Source organism: Microchirus variegatus (genome assembly GCF_963457635.1).
Source record: "Microchirus variegatus genome assembly, chromosome: 8".
Taxonomy (NCBI): domain Eukaryota; kingdom Metazoa; phylum Chordata; class Actinopteri; order Pleuronectiformes; family Soleidae; genus Microchirus; species Microchirus variegatus.
In genome coordinates, this window is record NC_139809.1 from 18,201,204 (window position 1) to 18,221,893 (window position 20,690).

Below are 20,690 nucleotides of genomic sequence, written 5' to 3' on the forward strand. Positions count from 1 at the left end.
TTATTTTGATAAGAAATATTTAAAATTATGCAGTTTATTTTTTCTAACCACTGATTATTCCAGTGTTGGGAGTTAAGGTAATTTTACATGACTACTTTTGTTTAGCAGCAAGGGCAACATTTATCACAACTCCCTTGTGGTGCTCCTGTTGAACCAACTCTGCATGCCATGTCTCTTTCTCTTCAACAGCAGGGCCCCAAACCACGGCCACCTCCACACCCAACAACTGCTTTGGCTAAATGCTAACACTAAACACAATAAACAGTCTCTTACTTGTTATATTTAGTCAGACATTGCCCGGTACGCTATCAAGGTGAGGGTGGCACAGGGATGGTAGCTGGCTCCTCAGCAGAATCCTCCAGGACAGGTCATCAGGCTTGGCATTGTCGGACCACAGATGGTAAGCATGGTGAAGCATAAGCAGGTGAAGAAGGACCAGTGGACCTGGTGAGAGTTCAATCTCTTGGTGGTGCAAATGTATGTAAATGTATTGTGGGCAGTCCAAACCAAGAACAGTTCCTTGGTGCCCTCAAACCAATGTCCCAATTTCTCTACGGCAGTGGTTCCCAGATTCATGAAACAGCACGTGATGGTAACCTGTCTGTTGTGCCAATAGATGGTAGTGACATGAGGTTTGCCTTGATGTTGAGAGTGGTGTGGGAGCTGTATCTCAGCCATGAAAAGGATGTAAATTTTGGACACATCATCAGTAGAGTACCTTTGAATTATGGGGGTTTTGGGCCTTTCGTCACTAGACACCCTCATCTAAGGTGGCCAGCTACAGGGTGTTCAAGCCTGAGCTTGTGTCCCATGCCTAGTTATGCCAAGTCATAAATGTTCCCTGGTTATTTAAATGGCACAGCCCACAGGACTATGCAAGACGGGGGCGTCCTCTCCCAAACTTTTTTCTTTGAAGCCCCCCCTAACTTTTGTCCAAGACAAACCAGGCCTTCCTACCTGAACCCCTGTCCACACACACACAACAAAAGAATAAAGTGAATAATTACAAATGTTTATATGCAAAAGTAAACAACAGTTGTAGCTTTTTGTTCTCACAGTGTATATGAATAAAAGGTAAACCTGGACTTCACAGTCTGGAATGCCTTGCCAGGGGCATTTTGATCGGAGGTTCTGTGCTTGTGGTTGTTGCCTGACTGGAGCATGGGAACATTTCGAAGTTTATTGAGCATTGTACATTGTTTCTAGCCAAGACTAATTTGCAACCCCTGTCCCTGGTTAGGCCTTTACTTGGGGTGAATTCCAATTCCTTGCTTAACCATCCATCTTAACCCTCAATCCTAACCCTCAATCTCAAAAATGCGCGCTCCCGCTAGTGCAAGTGCTGTCCCGATTCTTAGAAAAATTAAGTTGAGGGGCCATCGTTTGCTATCGTTTACTTTTCAATAAGCCGTGGTGTGTGGTAACTGTCAGCTGAATATGTCCGTGGTTGTGGTATTTGTATGAGTATCATCTTATAACTAACTGATAGGTTATTACGGTATTATTTTTTTTGCAACATAATAACTTGACTGACAAACGGATCTGATGAACCCGTCAATGACAGCTGCGTTGGCTTACAGCGTTAGCAGTGCAAATATAAACAATAATAAACTATCATTAATGTTATCCGTGTTTCATTTCAGGGACTACAGAGACAATGCGGGCCCTGATTCATTTCAGGGCGAACAAAAGGCAAGCTTTTTTAAAGAGCAAGCAGGCTCCTAAAAAGCTCTGGCAGTAAGTAATTTGTGGCTTGATAACAGATAATGCACAGTGACAATTGCTGTTAAGTTAGATATTGGATGGATGGATGGATGGATTGATTGTAAAAGTATACACACATCCCCTGCTTGTGGTGCTGGGCTATGGGGGTAGCTTAAGAACAAAAAAAAGAAAACATTTTATATATCTGTAACTTCACATTTAGATTTGTATCAATCTATAAATAAAATAAATTTTTCTCATTCATCTGTTTTTTTGCCAGTCTGTCCCAGTGAGGGATATTCATCATGTCAAAGCTGAAACAGACATTGTATTAGTTTAAACATGTACTGTCTGTTTGTCTGACTGTTTGTTTGTACTTCCACACTTGCACTTGCCAATATGATCAGCAGAGGCTTGTGTTAATGGAGTGCAGTCTGCCATCTCTGATTGCCTTGTTTTAGGAAGTTCTACTAATAAGAAACTGCAGTAGAACAAGGTAACAAATGCATTTACTCAACGACCAAATAATTAAATGAACAAATAAATGTGTTATTAATTAATTAAATGTGTAATTTATTTATTTATTAATTAATGTATAATTAATTAATTAATTAATTAATTAATTAATTAATTAAATGTGTAATCGATTAATTAATTAAACGTGTCATTATTTGCTATTTCTCAGCATCAGATTTTATTTTATTTTTGTGGTTTAAATAAGGATTAAATTGATAGATTAATAACTGTAACCCAGTCAGAACCGTGATTGAGGCCCTGCCCCTACAGCTTCTTTCTCTGCACTGATGGGTGGTGTGTTTTAAAATAAACAACACTGCAAATACATATAATGTGGTGATATTGTGATGAGCCTGCACTTAGACAGGGACGAACCAGAGCAAAGTCATGAGGACATTTTTAGACACCAGTCTCCTCTTGTTAATGTTGTTCTCCTGCTTCTCCTCTCTTTATTCTTCCTCTTGTCAGTTACAGACACAGTTTGATCTAAATGGGATGAACAAACCTGGAGATGTGATTCTAGGAGGAATTTTCAGACTTCACTTGTTTCCTGATTATCCTGACCTGTCTTTTACCTCAGAACCACAACGGCCTACCTGCTATAAGTGAGTCTGACAGTGAAACAGAAAAAAAACTGATAGGAATTAAGATTATTAATACTTTTTTTGATGTTGTATAGTTAATGTTAAATTACTATATTGTAGGTTTATGCCTTTTTTATTCATGTTGATTTATTTATTAGGGTTTTCATCTTAATATGATTCACATTATAGATACGTACCTGACTGTTTTTGAAGAATATGTTGTGTGTGATTTCACAGTAAACATGTAAAGTTTTTTTTTATATACAGTATATATAGTAAATGCTTGTTTTTGTTAGATTTGATATTGAAGGATTCAGACTGGCTCAGTCCATGGCCTTTGCTATTGATGAGATCAACAGAAAGTCAAACCTGCTGCCTAATGTGACTCTGGGATACAGTCTGTATGATAACTGTGTCCAAGTAGGAATTGCATTTCGTGCAGCACTGACCTTAGTCAGTGGTCAAGAAGAGCAAGTTACATTAGAGGAGAACTGTGTAGGAACTCCTCCAGTCCTAGGGATTGTGGGAGATTCTTCTTCTACTCGTACGATGGCCATATCCACAGTCATAGGTTTGTACAGAGTGCCTCTGGTAAGTTTTTATGTCTTTCACCTCAATCATTATGGTGATTTAATTGAATGCCAGGATGCAAATAGCATTTATATTAATATGTCATTTACTGTATTCATTTAAATCCAAATGAAATTAGTTAAACAAAGGTGTGACCAGTAATTAACCTTAAAACGTGGCTGTTGTTGTTCATGTTGTTGTCTGAGTTTTTTGCAAAGATACATAGTGTGTTGTTTTGCAGGTGAGTTATGTTGCCACATGTTCCTGCCTCAGTGACCGACAAAAGTTTCCATCTTTCTTTAGGACGATCCCGAGTGATGCTTTTCAGGTGAAAATCTATCTACAAAAAGAAAAGACTGTGTTACCAGTCATGTTATATGTCTCATTGACCACAGAGTTCAGAGTGTGGTGTCAGATATACAGCACTTAAAGACAGTGATTATGAGTCTTTGATGAACCTGTTTAGCAGGGTTTCTAGTAAAGATGATTCCAGCCTGTGCACTAATCCCTCTGCTCTGTGTCCACGTAGGTGAAAGCTATGATTCAGATTCTAAAACACTTTGGTTGGACTTGGGCAGGTCTGATCATCAGTGATGATGATTATGGAGTCCACGCTGCCCGATCCTTTCACTCTGATCTGGGTCCAGCTGGTGGAGGTTGTCTGGCTTACACAGAGATTGTGCCCTGGGGTGATGACCCTGCTGAAGTGAGGAGAATAGTGGATGTGATGAGGAAATCTACAGCTCGGGTGGTGATTGTGTTTGCACATAAGGGTCAGCTGATCCAACTATTGGGTGAGGTCAGTGTCAATACATTTATGTTAATGTATGTATGTTGCAACTCAGGTGTTTTCTTTTTTTTTGTAAAATCTAAAAGCTTTCTGCATCCTGTTATGCCTGTCATTTGTTATTTGCTTTGAGTAAGACTGACAAAATGTCATCGTAAGCTTACATTTCCCTGGTTTGAAAGTTTGATATATTATATCAATATATATATATATATTTATATAGATTTATATAAATGTATTTGTTGATGCATATTTAACGAGTTAGAATGCAGCCGTCAAAAATATTAATCACTGGATTTCGTTTGCAGCTCTACCGTTTGTTATTTACGTAACAACATAGACCCTACGCCTGTTGCTGCAGTGAGCTTCCAAGCTCTTCCTGATTGATTTGCAGTCTCCAAGTACCTCAGAGTGTTGTGATCCGTAATAACAGTAAACTTAGAATGCAGAAACAAGTCGAGACATTTTTCAGTGACTGCCCATTTAAGGGCAAGTAGCTCAAGTTTAAAAGCACTGTAGTTTCTGTCATTTCTTTCAGACCCCTGCCGGTTTGCAGACTCAGTACCACACCAGAAAAGACCCAGACAACTTGAATCAGTTGTTACAATGAAGGGTGGACTGAGGTCACGAAATGCCAGCAGACACTTTTTCAAGATATAAAATGCTGCCTGGCACTCTTCCATATATACAAATAGTGATGGGGCCTTATCAGCCCCCTTTTTCGCTTTGCCCGTCAGTGCATGTAAAGGACTTGCTAGTTGTGCGAAATGAGGGACAAACTGCTTGTAATAGGACATGAAGCCCACTACCTGCCTGACTTCTTCTACAGCGCGTAGGGCAGGACACCTCTGTATTTACTCGTACCCCTTCAGCTGACGCATCTTGCCCTATAAGTTTGACTTTGGTCTTGAGTAGGAAGCACTTTTTCTGCTTAAGATTCAAACCGTGTACATGCAAGCATCCAAAAACTAGATCTAAGTTTTCTACATGACTTTCAAAGTCCCTTGAAAATACAGGGACGTCATTGTCCTTATATTTTCATAAACCAATATCACCTTGAAGGGTAGGTCACCAAGGACAACTTCCATTCGGTGCTGAAATGTTGCTGGGGCATTACAGAGCCCAAATGGCATGTATGTCCATTATTGCAAACCAAGGCGTGGTTACATCCTTTGTGTCCTTCCAATGGTCCAAAAGTCAGTCAGTCTTGTGAGCTCATCACACACAGGTGGTGAGGCAGAATGTGACAGGCCTGCAGTGGATTGCCAGTGAAGCCTGGACAACAGCTGATGTGCTCCATACTCCTCACTTCATGCCGTACCTGAGTGGAACACTGGGCATTGCCATCCGTCGGGGAGAAATACCAGGATTCAGAGACTTCCTGTTCCAAATACGTCCTGACCTTCATCACAACAACAGTTATGGGAATAGTATGGTGAGAATTTTGTGTGACATCCCTCTGATTTGTTGTTCATGTGAATACTATGTAAGAATTAATTAGAAAATGATTTATCTTCCAGGTGAATGAGTTTTGGGAACAAACATTTCAGTGTAGATTTGCACCACCTCCAGCAGGTTGGGTGGAAGCTGGAGGGGAATTATGCACTGGACAGGAAGTTCTAGAGAATGTGGAGAATGAATTGGTGGATGTTTCAAAACTCAGGGCTGAGTATACTGTGTATATGGCTGTGTACGCTCTGGCGTATGCTCTTGATGACATGCTGCAGTGTGAGCCAGGGAGAGGACCATTCAGCAACAACACCTGTGCTAATTTACAAAGACTGGAGCCATGGCAGGTGAGATATCAATTGACACTCACTTAATTATTTGATGTCCTGATACATTTTAGTGACCATGGATTGCAATTTTAGGTCAAAGAGTAAGTTAATAATGGTAATACCATGTGACTTACAAGGTGTAAAGACATGATGTTTTTATTCCTGCAATTATCAGTATGAGTTTTTAATTGTAGGTACTGCTGTGTTCACAAATATACAGTGATCCATAATACTTACTAAACATAAGTTCAATAATACAGTTAAGAGACGTAATTTCCATCTGGGGTTGAATAATATGAATATTATTTTAGGCTATAGGGCATCACTCAATACATTTTAGAATCATTTCAAATTCATCCACTTGGAGAATAAATCGACACCAGTTTGTTGATTTAAATAGACTTGTCGAGTGGAGGTCTGAATTTGCACTGGTTAACAAATGTATTAGATCACCCAATGTAAGGTTTATGCCACAGCTGCCCTAAATTAACAGCATTGTTATCATTTGTTATATTTCTGGAATGGTTAATACACCAGTATGTAGACGCTCTTTAACTAAAATTATATTTTTAATGCACATACCCCTTATGAAGAAAAAGAAGAATAAGAAGACGCGTACGTCGCCCGGGTTGGCGTAACCGGGGCCCCACCCTTCAGCCAGGCCCGGGAGTGGGGCTCGCAGGCGAGCGCCTGGTGGCCGGGTCTTTGCTCATGGGTTCCGGCCGGGCTCAGCCCGAAGGAGCAACGTGGGCGCCCCTTCAAGTGGGCCCACCACCCACATGAAGGGCCATAAAGGGCCGGTGCGATGTGATTTGGGTGGCAGTCGTGGTCGGGGGCCCCGACGGCCCGATCGCGGGACAACAACCCTAGCCATGGGGACATGGAATGTCACCTCGCTGGGGGGGAAAGAGCCTGAACTGGTGCGGGAGGTGGAGCGGTACCGACTAGAAATAGTCGGGCTCACCTCCACGCACAGTCTGGGCTCCGGAACCAAACTCCTTGAGAGAGGCTGGACTCTCTATTACTCTGGAGTTGCCCAAGGTGAGAGGCAGCGAGCTGGTGTGGGCTTGCTTATAGCTCCCTGGCTCACCCGCCATGTGTTGGAGTTCCCTCCGCCTTCAGGTGGGGGGTAGGTTTCTCACCGTTGTTTCGGCTTACGGGCCAAACAGCAGTGCCGAGTACCCGGCCTTTTTGGAGTCTCTGCAAGGAGTACTGGAAAGTGCACCAACCGGGGACTCCATAGTTTTGTTGGGAGACTTCAACGCCCACGTGGGCAAAACAGTGTGACCTGGATAATGATCGACTTTGTGGTCGTGTCATCTGGCCTCCGACCGTATGTCTTGGACACTCGGGTGAAGAGAGGGGCTGAGCTGTCAACCGATCACCACCTGGTGGTGAGTTGGATCCGCTGGCGGGGGAGGAAGTTGGACAGACTTGGCAGACCCAAGCGCATTGTGAGGGTCTCCTGGGAACGCCTGGCGGAATCACCTGTCAGGGAGGTCTTCAACTCCCACCTCCGGGAGAGCTTTGACCAGATCCCGAGGGAAGCTGGAGATATTGAGTCAGAGTGGACCATGTTATCCACTTCCATTGTGGACGCGGCGGTTCGAAGCTGCGGCCGTAAGGTCTCCGATGCCTGCCGCAGCGGCAATCCCCAAACCGGTGGTGGACGCCGGAAGTAAGGGATGCTGTCAAGCTGAAGAAGGAGTCCTATCGAGCCTGGTTGGTTCGAGGGACTCCTGAGGCAGCTGACAGGTACCGATAGGTACCGACAGGCCAAGTAGACGGCGGCTGGAGCAGTCGCGGAAGCAAAAACTCGGGTCTGGGAAAAGTTCAGGGAGGCCATGGAGGAGGACTACCGGTCGGCCTCTAAGAAATTCTGGCAAACCGTCCGGCGCCTCAGGAGGGGGAAGCAGTACTCCACCAACACTGTTTACAGTGGAGGTGGGGAGCTGTTGACCTCGACTGGGGATATTGTCGGGGGGTGGAAGGAATACTTCTCAGAGACTCAGAGGTCGACTCATTCATTACCCAAGCCGAAGTCACTGAGGTAGCTAGGAAGCTGCCCAGTGGCAGGGCACCGGGAGTGGATGAGATCCGGCCTGAGTACCTTAAGTCTCTGGATGCTGTAGGGCTGTCCTGGTTGACACGTCTCTGCAGTATTGCGTGGCAGTTGGGGACCGTGCCTCTGGACTGGCAGACCGGGGTGGTGGTCCCTCTTTTTAAAAAGGGGGACCGGAGGGTGTGTTCCAACTATCGGGGGATCACACTCCTCAGCCTCCCGGGGAAAGTATATTCCAGGGTACTGGAGAGGAGAGTTCGCCCGATAGTCGAACCTTGGATTCAAGAGGAACAATGCGTTTTTTTTCCCGGCCGTGGAACACTAGACCAGCTTTATACCCTTCGCAGGGTGCCCGAGGGTTCATGGGAGTTTGCTCAACCAGTCCACCAGTCCACAAACCAACCATGTGTTTTGTGGACTTGGAGAAGGCTTTCGACCGTGTCCCTCGTGCCATTCTGTGGGGGGTGCTCCGGGAGTATGGGGTCGGGGGCCCTTTCTTAAGGGCCGTGCGGTCCCTGTACGACCGGAGCAGGAGCTTGGTTCGCATTGCCGGCAGTAAGTCAGATTTGTTTCCAGTGCATGTTGGACTCCGGCAGGGCTGCCCTTTGTCACTGGTTCTGTTCATTATTTTTATGGACAGAATTTCTAGGCGCAGCCAGGGTCCGGAGGGGGTCCGGTTCGGGAGCAACTGGATTTCATCTCTTCTCTTTGCAGATGATGTGGTCTTGATGGCTCCTATGAACCAGGAACTCCAGAATGCGCTGGGGCGGTTTGCAGCCGAGTGCGAAGCAGCTGGGATGATAATCAGCACCTCTAAGTCCGAGGCCATGGTTCTCGACTGGATAAAGGTGGCTTGCTCCCTCCGGGTCAGTGGAGAGATCCTGCCTCAGGTGGAGGTGTTTAAGTATCTTGGGGTCTTGTTCATGAGTGAGGGAAGGATGGAGCGTGAGATTGACAGGCGGATTGGTGCAGTGGCCGCAGTAATGCAGTCGTTGTATCGGTCTGTTGTGGTGAAGAAGGAGCTGAGCCGAAAGGCAAAGCTCTCGATTTACCGGTCAATCTACGTTCCTACACTCACCTATGGTCATGAACTTTGGGTTATGACCGAAAGAACAAGATCCCAGATACAAGCAGCTGAAATTAGTTTTCTCCGCAGGGTGGCGGAGTGCTCCCTTAGAGATAGGGTGAGGAGCTCTGTCACCCGGGAGGAGCTCGGAGTAGAGCCGCTGCTCCTCCACATCGAGAGGAGCCAGCTGAGGTGGCTCGGGCATCTGTATCGGATTCCCCTTGAACGCCTCCCTCGGGAGGTGTGTCCCACCGGGAGGAGACCCAGAGGAAGACCCAGGACACACTGGAGTGACTACGTCGCTCGGCTGGCCTGGGAACGCCTTGGGGTCCCCCCGGAGGAGCTGGAGGAAGTGTCCTGCAATAGGGAGGTCTGGGCGTCCCTTCTTAGACTGCTGCCCCCGCGACCCAGCCCCGGATAAGCGGAAGAAAATGGATGGATGGATGGATATTTTTAATGCTAAAATATTACTATAATGTAATTTAGACAGGCAGCAGCAGAGATTATTGATTAAAAAGAATTATACCAATATCAGCTTTAATTATAACACAATAATATTACTACTGCTGCTGATAATAATAATAGCCTCGAAACTGGATCTGGATCCTGCAGCCTGCAAGATGAAAAGAGAGAGAGAGAGAGATCCAACTTGTTATTTGCCAAATTAATAACAATAAAATGTTTAGTTTCAAAAAAGGTTTTGAAAGATTTTTTTAAGTATTAGTTTTCTCGTTTTTATGACAGGTGGTCTAATACCTTTGTTAGGCACTGTACATGGCAACCTTCATTTGTTTGTTTCTGTGATTTGAAATGATTAAAATGTTTACTGTTTTCATGCTCACTCTCTTGAGTTCATCATATAGTAGCTCTCTCAACTGCTGTGCATGTTGAGAAAAGAAAGAACAATTGAGCCATCGTTTTTCTTGTTTTTGTCTTACTTAATCAAAGCTTGTGTATTACTTGGACTTCGTAAACTTCACGACAACATTTGGTGATGAGGTATCATTTGATGAAAATGGTGATGCCTTACCTGTATATGACATCATGAACTGGGTGTGGCTCCCTGATGGAAGAACTATAGTTCAAAGAGTGGGTGAGTTTAAGAGGTCATCCTTCAAAGGTGAAGAACTCACACTGGATGAAGACAAGATCTTCTGGAACTTTGAACCCAAACAGGTTATTTCTTACTTTTGATGACCATCTCTTTCCCTGAAATCATTATAGATGAGTCTAACAGACACTGATATTTCTCCACACAGCCTCCTCGGTCAGTGTGCAGTGAGAGTTGTCCTCCAGGTACCCGCATGGTCAGAAAGAAGGGGCAACCTGAGTGTTGTTTTGACTGTGTCCTTTGTTCTGAGGGAAAGATCAGCAATACAACTGGTGAGTGTAAAGGCCACATTAGACTTCTCCAACTGCGTAATGCGTTATCCGTACCGTACATTTTGACTACAGTGAGCAATGGCGTCTGAGAGAGAAAGAAAGAGAAAGACTGTTGTTGAAACAGTGGCCGTTTCTCACTTTTCTGTGTCACGGAACGCAGTTTTAAGATAATTTGAGGCGAGAAATTGGCCATTTAGAGTCTAAACATGTGGTTTGTGTATTAAGATATGCCGTATTTATAGTTTGGCCACGACGTTGTTGGCGGTGATCAGCTCCACCTCTGTGGACGCTCGGTGCACACTGTGAGCCTGCACAGAGCAGCTTCCCTCGGCCTGTCCTGAGGACCAATCGCAGCTCTTGCCGTCTCCATTGCACCTTGACGAAGTGACGGACACTTAAAAAATATTTCGTGCTGTCGGAGATGACGCAGAGGCTCTGCGACAGGCTCTCCGTCGACGCAGAGGGCTCTGCGTAACCTACGCAGAGCACTTTACGCAGGAGTATAAATTGGTCTTAAACTTTTAAACACCACAGTTCAGAGATGTTGTATAAACATGTATATCATCACCCTCTTTTCTCAGACTGCATGGAGTGCACCAGTTGTCCAGAAGATTTCTGGTCCAGCCCCCAGCGTGACCACTGTGTTCCTAAGAAAACAGAGTACCTCTCCTACCATGAGCCTCTGGGTATCTGCTTGACAACCACCTCACTGTTGGGCACATGCATCTGTGTTGTTGTTCTGGGCATCTTCATCCATCATCACAGCACACCTATAGTTCGTGCCAACAATTCAGAACTCAGTTTTCTTCTCTTGGTGTCGCTTAAGTTCTGTTTCCTCTGCTCGTTGCTCTTCATTGGACGACCCAGATTATGGACGTGTCAACTAAGACATGCAGCATTTGGCATCAGCTTTGTGCTTTGTATCTCATGTATCCTGGTGAAAACCATGGTGGTTCTGGCTGTGTTCAAGGCCTCCAAACCAGGAGGTGAGTCCAGTCTGAAGTGGTTTGGTGCTGTGCAGCAGAGAGGGACAGTTCTGGTTCTGACTTCAGTTCAAGCAGCAATCTGCACTGTCTGGCTTGTCTCTGCTTCACCAGTGCCTCATAAAAACACCCAGTATCACAGTGACAAGATAGTCTATGAGTGTGCAGTTGGGTCTACAGTTGGTTTTGCAGTTTTACTTGGTTATATTGGTTTACTGGCTGTCCTCAGTTGTGTGTTAGCTTTTCTAGGAAGGAATCTTCCAGACAGTTTCAATGAGGCCAAACTCATCACTTTCAGCATGTTGATCTTCTGTGCAGTGTGGGTGGCCTTTGTCCCTGCTTACATCAGCTCACCAGGCAAATATGCAGATGCAGTGGAGGTTTTTGCCATTCTGGCCTCCAGTTTTGGCCTCTTGCTGGCGCTGTTTGGACCTAAATGTTATATAATCCTGTTGAGACCAGAGAGAAACACAAAAAAAGCCATCATGGGTCATGGGACCACGAAGTAAAATGGTTAACACCCCTGTTACGTTCTCTGATGCTCTGTATTTTAGAATTGTGTTGAAATTACTTCACAATACAGACAATAAAGTTATTTTGATAAGAAATATTTAAAATTATGCAGTTTATTTTTTCTAACCACTGATTATTCCAGTGTTGGGAGTTAAGGTAATTTTACATGACTACTTTTGTTTAGCAGCAAGGGCAACATTTATCACAACTCCCTTGTGGTGCTCCTGTTGAACCAACTCTGCATGCCATGTCTCTTTCTCTTCAACAGCAGGGCCCCAAACCACGGCCACCTCCACACCCAACAACTGCTTTGGCTAAATGCAAACACTAAACACAATAAACAGTCTCTTACTTGTTATATTTAGTCAGACATTGCCCGGTACGCTATCAAGGTGAGGGTGGCACAGGGATGGTAGCTGGCTCCTCAGCAGAATCCTCCAGGACAGGTCATCAGGCTTGGCATTGTAGGACCCCAGATGGTAATTATGGTGAAGCATAACCAGGTGACGAAGGACCAGTGGACCTGGTGAGAGTTCAATCTCTTGGTGGTGCAAATGTATGTAAATGTATTGTGGGCAATCCAAACCAAGAATGGTTCCTTGCTGCCCTCAAACCAATGTCCCAATTTCTCTACGGCAGCGGTTCCCAGATTCATGAAACAGCAGGTGATGGTAACCCGTCTGTTGTACCAAAAGATGGTAGTGACATATTTTTCCCCAACCCCCAACCACAAATACATCTGCCTTTCCATCGCAAACATACCAAACAAACAGGATAGTGTTTGACACAATGCATCTGCACACAGATCAACACACAATAAATACAAATCAATAACATTATTACGTCCGCATTGAACTAATGTAAATGTTACAGTGGTCGGCTGGACAAGAGAATTTCTGGCTGCAGACGGAATTGTCACTGTTTTGTTTGTGTTGACACACGCCGCGTCTATGTGAGTCAACGGTAATGGTCGAGTACGGATGACGTAAATGGGTTATTTTTCTTCTTTTTTGGAGTTGACAGAATGGACGCAGTTATTCTGAGTTTTTGCAGACACAAATACCACTGTGTCGTCCGCATACATTTGGCATCTGGCTCTTTTACAACTGTTAGGTAAATCATTGATATATAAACTAATAAGAAAAGGGCCTAATATTGAACCTTGTGGAATTCCCATTGGACAAACCTGGAAAGTTGACAGGGTAGGATTGGATCTAACCCACTGCTCTCTATGTTTAAGATAAGAATGGAACCAAGCAATGGTCTCATCTGAGAAATGAAATATGTTGAGCTTATTAAGGAGAATTTCATGGTTGACAGTATCAAATGCTTGTTTCAAGTCCAAGAACACTGCCACCATTCCATTCCCCTTTTCTAGCAAATGTTTTATAGTTTCTGTGAGGTAACAGTTTGCCAACCTACATTGTTTCGGATGCAGTAGATGTTTATTTTCAAGGTAATCAACCCTAACCTTTGAAAGCATGGGTAAAATGGAAATTGGCCTATAATTAGAGACAAGGTCAAGTGAACCAGACTTGTGAATGGGAGTTCTAAGTGCCTTTTTCCAGGGCTCATGAAATGTATTACATCTGATAGAGCATTTGACTACACGAGACACTTGAACAACAGAACTGTGTTTTTTATTAAATAAAGTATCTAATCCTAAATAATCCTTAGCCTTAGATTTGTCATGATCCACTTGTTCATAAACATTCCACTGATTTCTGTTGTTTTCCCTGCTGCAGTTTTCTTACTAAACCCACAGCAGGAAATTCCTCATCAGCACCTTTGAAGCACTGCTTCTACTAGTTAGCGTTAGCGTCAGCTAGCATTCTGACGCTAATGTTAGCTGCTGTCTGTGTCCCCGTTAGTTAGACAGTGACTGTTAATGTTATGATTATATCATTATCTGCGCCAGTAGCGCCACTTACAACTGTGTGTCTGTCTTTCTTTTTTCTTCATCCTCTTCTAACTTCCTGATTGATGACTCCTCTTCATTTTCCTTCAGCTTCACACAGGTTAACGTGAGGAGACGTGGGGCCCCTTTAGGGAGGTTTCCTACTGAGATGTCATTGTTGTTTAATGGAGACAGGGACAGCTGGTCACTGATGCATTTAGGCTCCGACTGTCGGGAGCCCCCCTATCGGCTCGGGGCCCCAAGCAGTTGCCCGCCGCCTTGCCTGTTCATAAACTGCACGTCTACCAGTAGCGCGATGAAAGTGAGAAAGTGCGTTAATGCGTTAAAAAAATTAACGCGTTAATTCCACAAATTAATCATCCTGCGTTAACGCATTAATTTTGACAGCCCTAATTTTAATGGTAGGTGATGTCAAAACCAAGGTAACGCACATACATATGTATGTCAGGTAGAGGTAGACTACAAAACAAGATGGCAGTTGATAAAGAAACTACAACAATAGGGCGGAATCAAAGATGGCTTCTTGATGGTTGCTGTGTTTCTTTAAGGCCTCTTTTGTTGGATGACGTGCCAGGTTACATGATAGGTTCCTAGAATTCACATCAAGAGCTGAAAGCTAAGCGGTATGGTCATCACTAGCATCATATTAACCTAAATCTAGACATAACAACACTGTGTATAAGCGAGTCAATACAACATTTTATATCGTTAAACCATCTATGACTGTCATTGACTGTCATTCGGGTGTCTCTTGTTCAGGTTTCTGCTTACAAAGTTAGCTAGCTGGAGCTAACTTGGCTTGAGATGCCTCTGCTTGGAGATCAGCAAAGAGGATTATCTTGCTGCTTGGAGCTTGTTTAGCTCTGTACTGAAGGATTGTCAGTTGAAGAGCTGATGTCTGTGTCCTTCACCCAGAAGAACAGGGGAAAAAAAGTGTAAAAAGCTGTTTGGATACGAGGTTTTCTCTGGAAGCATAAACGACGCACTGGCACATGACAGAGGAACTGGGGATACTATATGGGGAAGAGGGAATCAAGGGCAGGTGTGAGTGATTACTTAAAGGTCCCATATTATACCCTATCTCTCCAAGTCAACCTAGTTCCCTGATGTCCTAATGAACATGTCTGTGACATGCTTTGATCAAAATACCATGAGGATGAAGCACCACAGCAGTTCAATCACCCTGCCAAAACAGCCCTGTTCAGAAGGCTCTGTTTAGTAGTATCTCTTTAAAAAAAAAAAAAAATTAAACGAAAGTTAAGGGACAGGAAATGACATCAGCCACAGAGGCTACGGGGAGCTAACAGCAGTTAGCATTTGGAAAAGTGATCATTTGCAGGCTCTAGCAGGCACATTGCCATCATATATAACATGTATCCACTGGACACATAAATCCTCTGAGGCTGGAAGTTTGTGTAGAACTCTGTGCTGCACTGTGGAGCCGAGAATAGAACTTTTCAAGGACTGACCTGTTCGTGGAACTTAAACAAACAATATTGTTGTTTTGGATGATTGAGTTTGTCAGCATTCAGACAATGTATTATCAAAGGTGCACGCGCACATACACACACACACACACACACATATTTATGAATAGCATTTCAGGCCTTGCCCCTATATCTTCTGATGGGTATTGTACCAGAAAAAAACAATACAGCAAGTCAATAAAAAGGGGTGATCGAGTTATGGAACTGATTTGGGAAAGGGATGAAACAGAGCAAAGTCATGAATGTATTTTTAGACAGCAGTCTCGTCTTCCTAATGTTGCATTTCTGCTTTTCCTCTTCTGTGTCCTCCTCTCGTCATTCCTCCTCTTGTCAGTTACAGGGACAGTTTAATCTGTATGAGATGCACAAACCTGGAGATGTGATTCTCGGTGGACTGTTTGCAATCCACTTCTTTTCTGCTGATCCTGACCTGACTTTTACCTCAGAGCCACATCTGCCTACTTGCTATGGGTGAGTCTGACAGAGAAACAGATAATGTGATAATTCCATTTGATCAGCATGACATTTAGCTTATTGTTGCATTTCATGTGAAAAGAATAAATGCAGCTGCATCATTTTGGAAGCATTTAATGTCTGTTGTGGGAGTTGATGCTGACAACATTTATAAAATATATAGCTTTGTTTCAAATAGCACAAATGTGTTTTTTCTGTTAGTTTTGAAGTTATAGGATTCAGACAGGCTCAGACCATGTCCTTTGCTATTGATGAGATCAACAGAAAGTCCAGCCTGCTGCCTAATGTGACTCTGGGATACAGTCTGTATGATAACTGCCTTCAAGTAGGAATTGGTGCAGCACTGTCCTTAGTCAGTGGTCAAGAAGAGCAAGTTACATTAGAGGAGAACTGTGCAGGAACTCCTCCAGTCCTAGGGATTGTGGGAGATTCTTCCTCCACAAGCACTATTGCCATATCCAAGGTCGTGAGTTTGTATGCAGTGCCTATGGTAAGTTCATCAGTCTCACAAGTCAACCTTTGTCTAAATTAAATTCCATTCAATGTTGATGAATTTTGAATTGTGGTGTAAACATGAAATACTCAACTTTAGCCTTTAGACTGCTTTGAGGAAACATGCTCTGTTGTTTTACAGGTAAGTTATTTTGCCACATGTTCCTGCCTGAGTGACCGACAGAAGTTTCCATCTTTCTTTAGGACGATCCCGAGTGATGCTTTTCAGGTGAAAATCTATCTACAAATAGAAAAGTGTGTGTCACCAGTCATGTTATATGTCTCATGTGTTGTGTGGTGTCAGATATAAATTTCTAGTAAAGATGATTCCAGCCTGTGCACTAATCCCTCTGCTCTGTGTCCACGTAGGTGAATGCTATGATTCAGATTCTAAAACACTTTGGTTGGACTTGGGCAGGTCTGCTCATCAGTGATGATGATTATGGAGTCCACGCTGCCCGATCCTTTCACTCTGATCTGGGTCCAGCTGGTGGAGGTTGTCTGGCTTACACAGAGATTGTGCCCCGCGTTTATGACCCTGCTGAAGTGAAGAGAATAGTGGATGTGATGAGGAAATCTACAGCTCGAGTGGTGATTGCGTTTGCAAGTGAGAATCGCATGCTCAACCTCATGAAAGAGGTAGGTGTTGATTCAATAAATACAACTCTTTTCTCTGTAAATCTGACTGTTATTTTTACATTTACTTAGTGTTTGTCAAATAGATTTAAATGGTGACGTAACACCTCTGACCTCTGAGTATTTTAGAGTTAGAATGTTTATGCATCACTCTGCTCGCGTTACTGTGTACTGTGTTTGGTACATTTCTCTGGATTGTTCATAGGATAATGGGTAGTTTTGGTGAACCCGTCCTGGCCCTGGGGTTGAGAACACTCAACAAGTGTAAAACACTCATCAAGACTGGTAAAAGATATAGGGAGGGGCAGTGGGGAGCAGTCCATGGGGTGTGGTGATGACATGACAATGACATCGATTGTGGAAACTAAATTATACTTTATCTTAAACAAAAAGAAAGAATTGTCAATATATTTGTTGACTTATTCAATGTACAGGTGGTGAGGCAGAATGTGACAGGCCTGCAGTGGATTGCCAGTGAGGCCTGGTCATCAGCTGATGTGCTCCAGATTCCTCACTTCATGCCGTACCTGAGTGGAACACTGGGCATCTCCATCCGTCGAGGAGAAATACCAGGACTCAGAGACTTCCTGTTACAAATACGCCCTGATCTACATCACAACAACACCCGTGGAAACACCATGGTGAGAAATAAATGTTTCAGAATCAGATTCAGAAAAGCTTTTATTGCCAAGTACGATTTAACGCATACAAGGAATTTGTTCTGGTGTCATTGGTGCATGACAAACAACAATCTCTGAATATAAACTATTAGCACTTAAAATTTAAAAATATAACTATATAAATATAAGAACACAGATTTTTAAGTAAAAGTAAAAGAGCTGTACAGCTGTGCAGTCACAGTAGGTACCAGTGAATGTTTCAATCTGACATGGAACTACCAAACATTACATTATTCATTAAATTATTTCAAGAAAACCTTTTTCTTTTCTTTTTTCTCCAGGTGAATCAGTTTTGGGAACACACATTTCAGTGTAGATTTGCACCACCTCCAGCAGGTTGGGTGGAAGCTGGAGGAGAATTATGCACTGGACAGGAAGTTCTAGAGAATGTGGAGAGTGAGTTCTTGGATGTTTCAAACCTCAGGCCAGAGTATAATGTGTATAAGGCTGTGTACGCTCTGGCGTATGCTCTTGATGACATGCTGCAGTGTGAGCCAGGGAGAGGACCTTTCAGCAACAACACCTGTGCTCATTTACAAAGACTGGAGCCATGGCAGGTGAGATATCAGTTTACACTGACTACTCTTCATTTCACTTAATCCCTTGCATACTTTTTTTCAATGAATGGTAAATGGTATGTAAATATATCACACTTTTCTAATATTGATGAACACTCAAAGGTTTTGGTTGTTGGGGTGCAGGGGCTATGAGCCTGAGCTTCGTCTAGGGTATGGGTGGGATTGGGATTTTGGAGTCTCGGTGCTGTGCTGATCGTCTACTGGAATATGGGAGTCACTGCCAGTCAGGAAGCTGACACCCAAAATAGGTGGTCACTCCTGCTTGCTCCTTATAGATGCCCCGCTCAGCCTGTTACACCACCTTTACACTTTGGGATTTTGGTTGGACTGGTGAGGGGTTAGAGTCTGGGGCTGCTGTATGGTGGGCTTTACCATCCTCCATGGCCTTTTGATGGTTTATTGTCAATTTCTAATTCTGATCATTCTATACATCATATTCTATTATCCAAAGCTTATGCATTACTTGGAAAAAGTCAACTTCACCACAACATTTGGTGATCGAGTGTCATTTGATGAAAATGGTGATGCCTTACCTGTATATGACATCATGAACTGGGTGTGGCTCCCTGATGGAAGAACTAAAGTTCAGACTGTGGGTGATGTTAAGAGGTCAGCCTTCAAAGGTGAAGAACTCACACTGGATGAAGACAAAATCTTCTGGAACTTTGAATCCAAACAGGTTAATTCTTACTTTTTTACACAACCAAGGATTTGTCTCTTCATTATGGATGAGTCTAACACACTGATGTTTCTCCACACAGCCTCCTCGGTCAGTGTGCAGTGAGAGTTGTCCTCCAGGTACCCGCATGGTCAGAAAGAAGGGGCAACCTGAGTGTTGTTTTGACTGTGTCCTTTGTTCTGAGGGAAAGATCAGCAATACAACTGGTGAATGTAAACTCACAGTTATTAAACACCACATTTCAGAGATGTTATATAAACATGTATCTCATCACCCTCCTTTCTCAGACTCCATGGAGTGCACCAGATGTCCAGAAGATTTCTGGTCCAGCCCCCAGCGTGACCACTGTGTTCCTAAGAAAACAGAGTTCCTCTCCTACCATGAGCCTCTGGGTATCTGCTTGACAACAACCTCACTGTTGGGCACGTGTCTGTGGTGTTGTTCTGGGCATCTTCATCCATCATCACAGCACACCTATAGTTCGTGCCAACAATTCAGAACTCAGTTTTCTTCTCTTGGTGTCGCTTAAGTTCTGTTTCCTCTGCTCGTTGCTCTTCATTGGACGACCCAGATTATGGACGTGTCAACTAAGACATGCAGCATTTGGCATCAGCTTTGTGCTTTGTATCTCATGTATCCTGGTGAAAACCATGGTGGTCTTGGCTGTGTTCAGGGCCTCCAAACCAGGAGGTGAGTCCAGTCTGAAATGGTTTGGTGCTGTGCAGCAGAGAGGGACAGTTCTGGTTCTGACTTCAGTTCAAGCAGCAATCTGCACTGTCTGGCTTGTCTCTGCTTCACCAGTGCCTCATAAAAACACCCAGTATCACAGTGACAAGATAGTCTATGAGTGTGCAGTTGGGTCTACAGTTGGTTTTGCAGTTTTACTTGGTTATATTGGTTTACTGGCTGTCCTAAGTTGTGTGTTAGCTTTTCTAGCAAGGAATCTTCCAGACAGTTTCAATGAGGCCAAACTCATCACTTTCAGCATGTTGATCTTCTGTGCAGTGTGGGTGGCCTTTGTCCCTGCTTACATCAGCTCACCAGGCAAATATGCAGATGCAGTGGAGGTTTTTGCCATCCTGGCCTCCAGTTTTGGCCTCTTGGTAGCGCTGTTTGGACCTAAATGTTATATAATCCTTGTGAGACCAGAAAGAAACACAAAGAAAGCCATCATGGGTCATGGGACCACGAAGTAAAATGGTGTAGTAAAAAACACCCTGTTGCGCCGTGAACGCCTGATAATTGCCGCAAACGCCCACAATTCCCGGCAGTTATCAGCTGTTTACCGTGAAGTTCGCCTGTGCCGATAATTGTTGAAAACGAACGGGGGGCGGGGGTCTCACTGCTTCTGCTTGGGCCGCAAGGTCTGGCTGACTGTATCTGAAGTTCTTCTGGAGTGTCTCGTAGTATGTCTTACATGCCGCTGACAAAAAGAGAGACAACAGGCATTAATATTTTTTTTAGATGAAAGTTACTTACATATAAAGACTCCAGAGTCTACTCCACACATATCCGGGCTTGCAGAGAGAGTTTCCACCAAATTAAAATTCACAGCGGAATTGTGGGGTGACTCGAGTTCAGTCTGTCAGCAAATAAAAAATACTGTCAGGTCAGACACATTTACTTATACTCCTACGTATACTGTCATACTTATATACGCATCCTACACAAAAATGTTTTCCTTAAAATCTTACCCTTGTATGGGGTCATAACGCCTGTCTTTTCTCTTAGTTATTTTAGTTTTCCCTCTGAGCTTATTTACTGCAATTCTGGGATTGTGCACACCTCTTTTCCTCTTCA

At 43.7% G+C, this 20,690-nt stretch overlaps 1 protein-coding gene across 1 annotated transcript; it reads left to right on the forward strand.

The window, feature by feature from the left end:
* Positions 1-406: 406 nt before the first annotated feature.
* LOC310931139 (extracellular calcium-sensing receptor-like) lies at positions 407-20,086 on the forward strand (the record flags this gene model as incomplete). The annotated part of the gene is given in 12 exon segments (XM_083894249.1): positions 407-447; positions 561-687; positions 2,689-2,825; positions 3,101-3,395; positions 16,460-16,546; positions 16,687-16,956; positions 17,388-17,594; positions 17,915-18,190; positions 18,663-18,890; positions 18,973-19,096; positions 19,178-19,316; positions 19,318-20,086. Coding segments are annotated over 12 exon segments (2,700 nt in total).
* Positions 20,087-20,690: the final 604 nt, after the last annotated feature.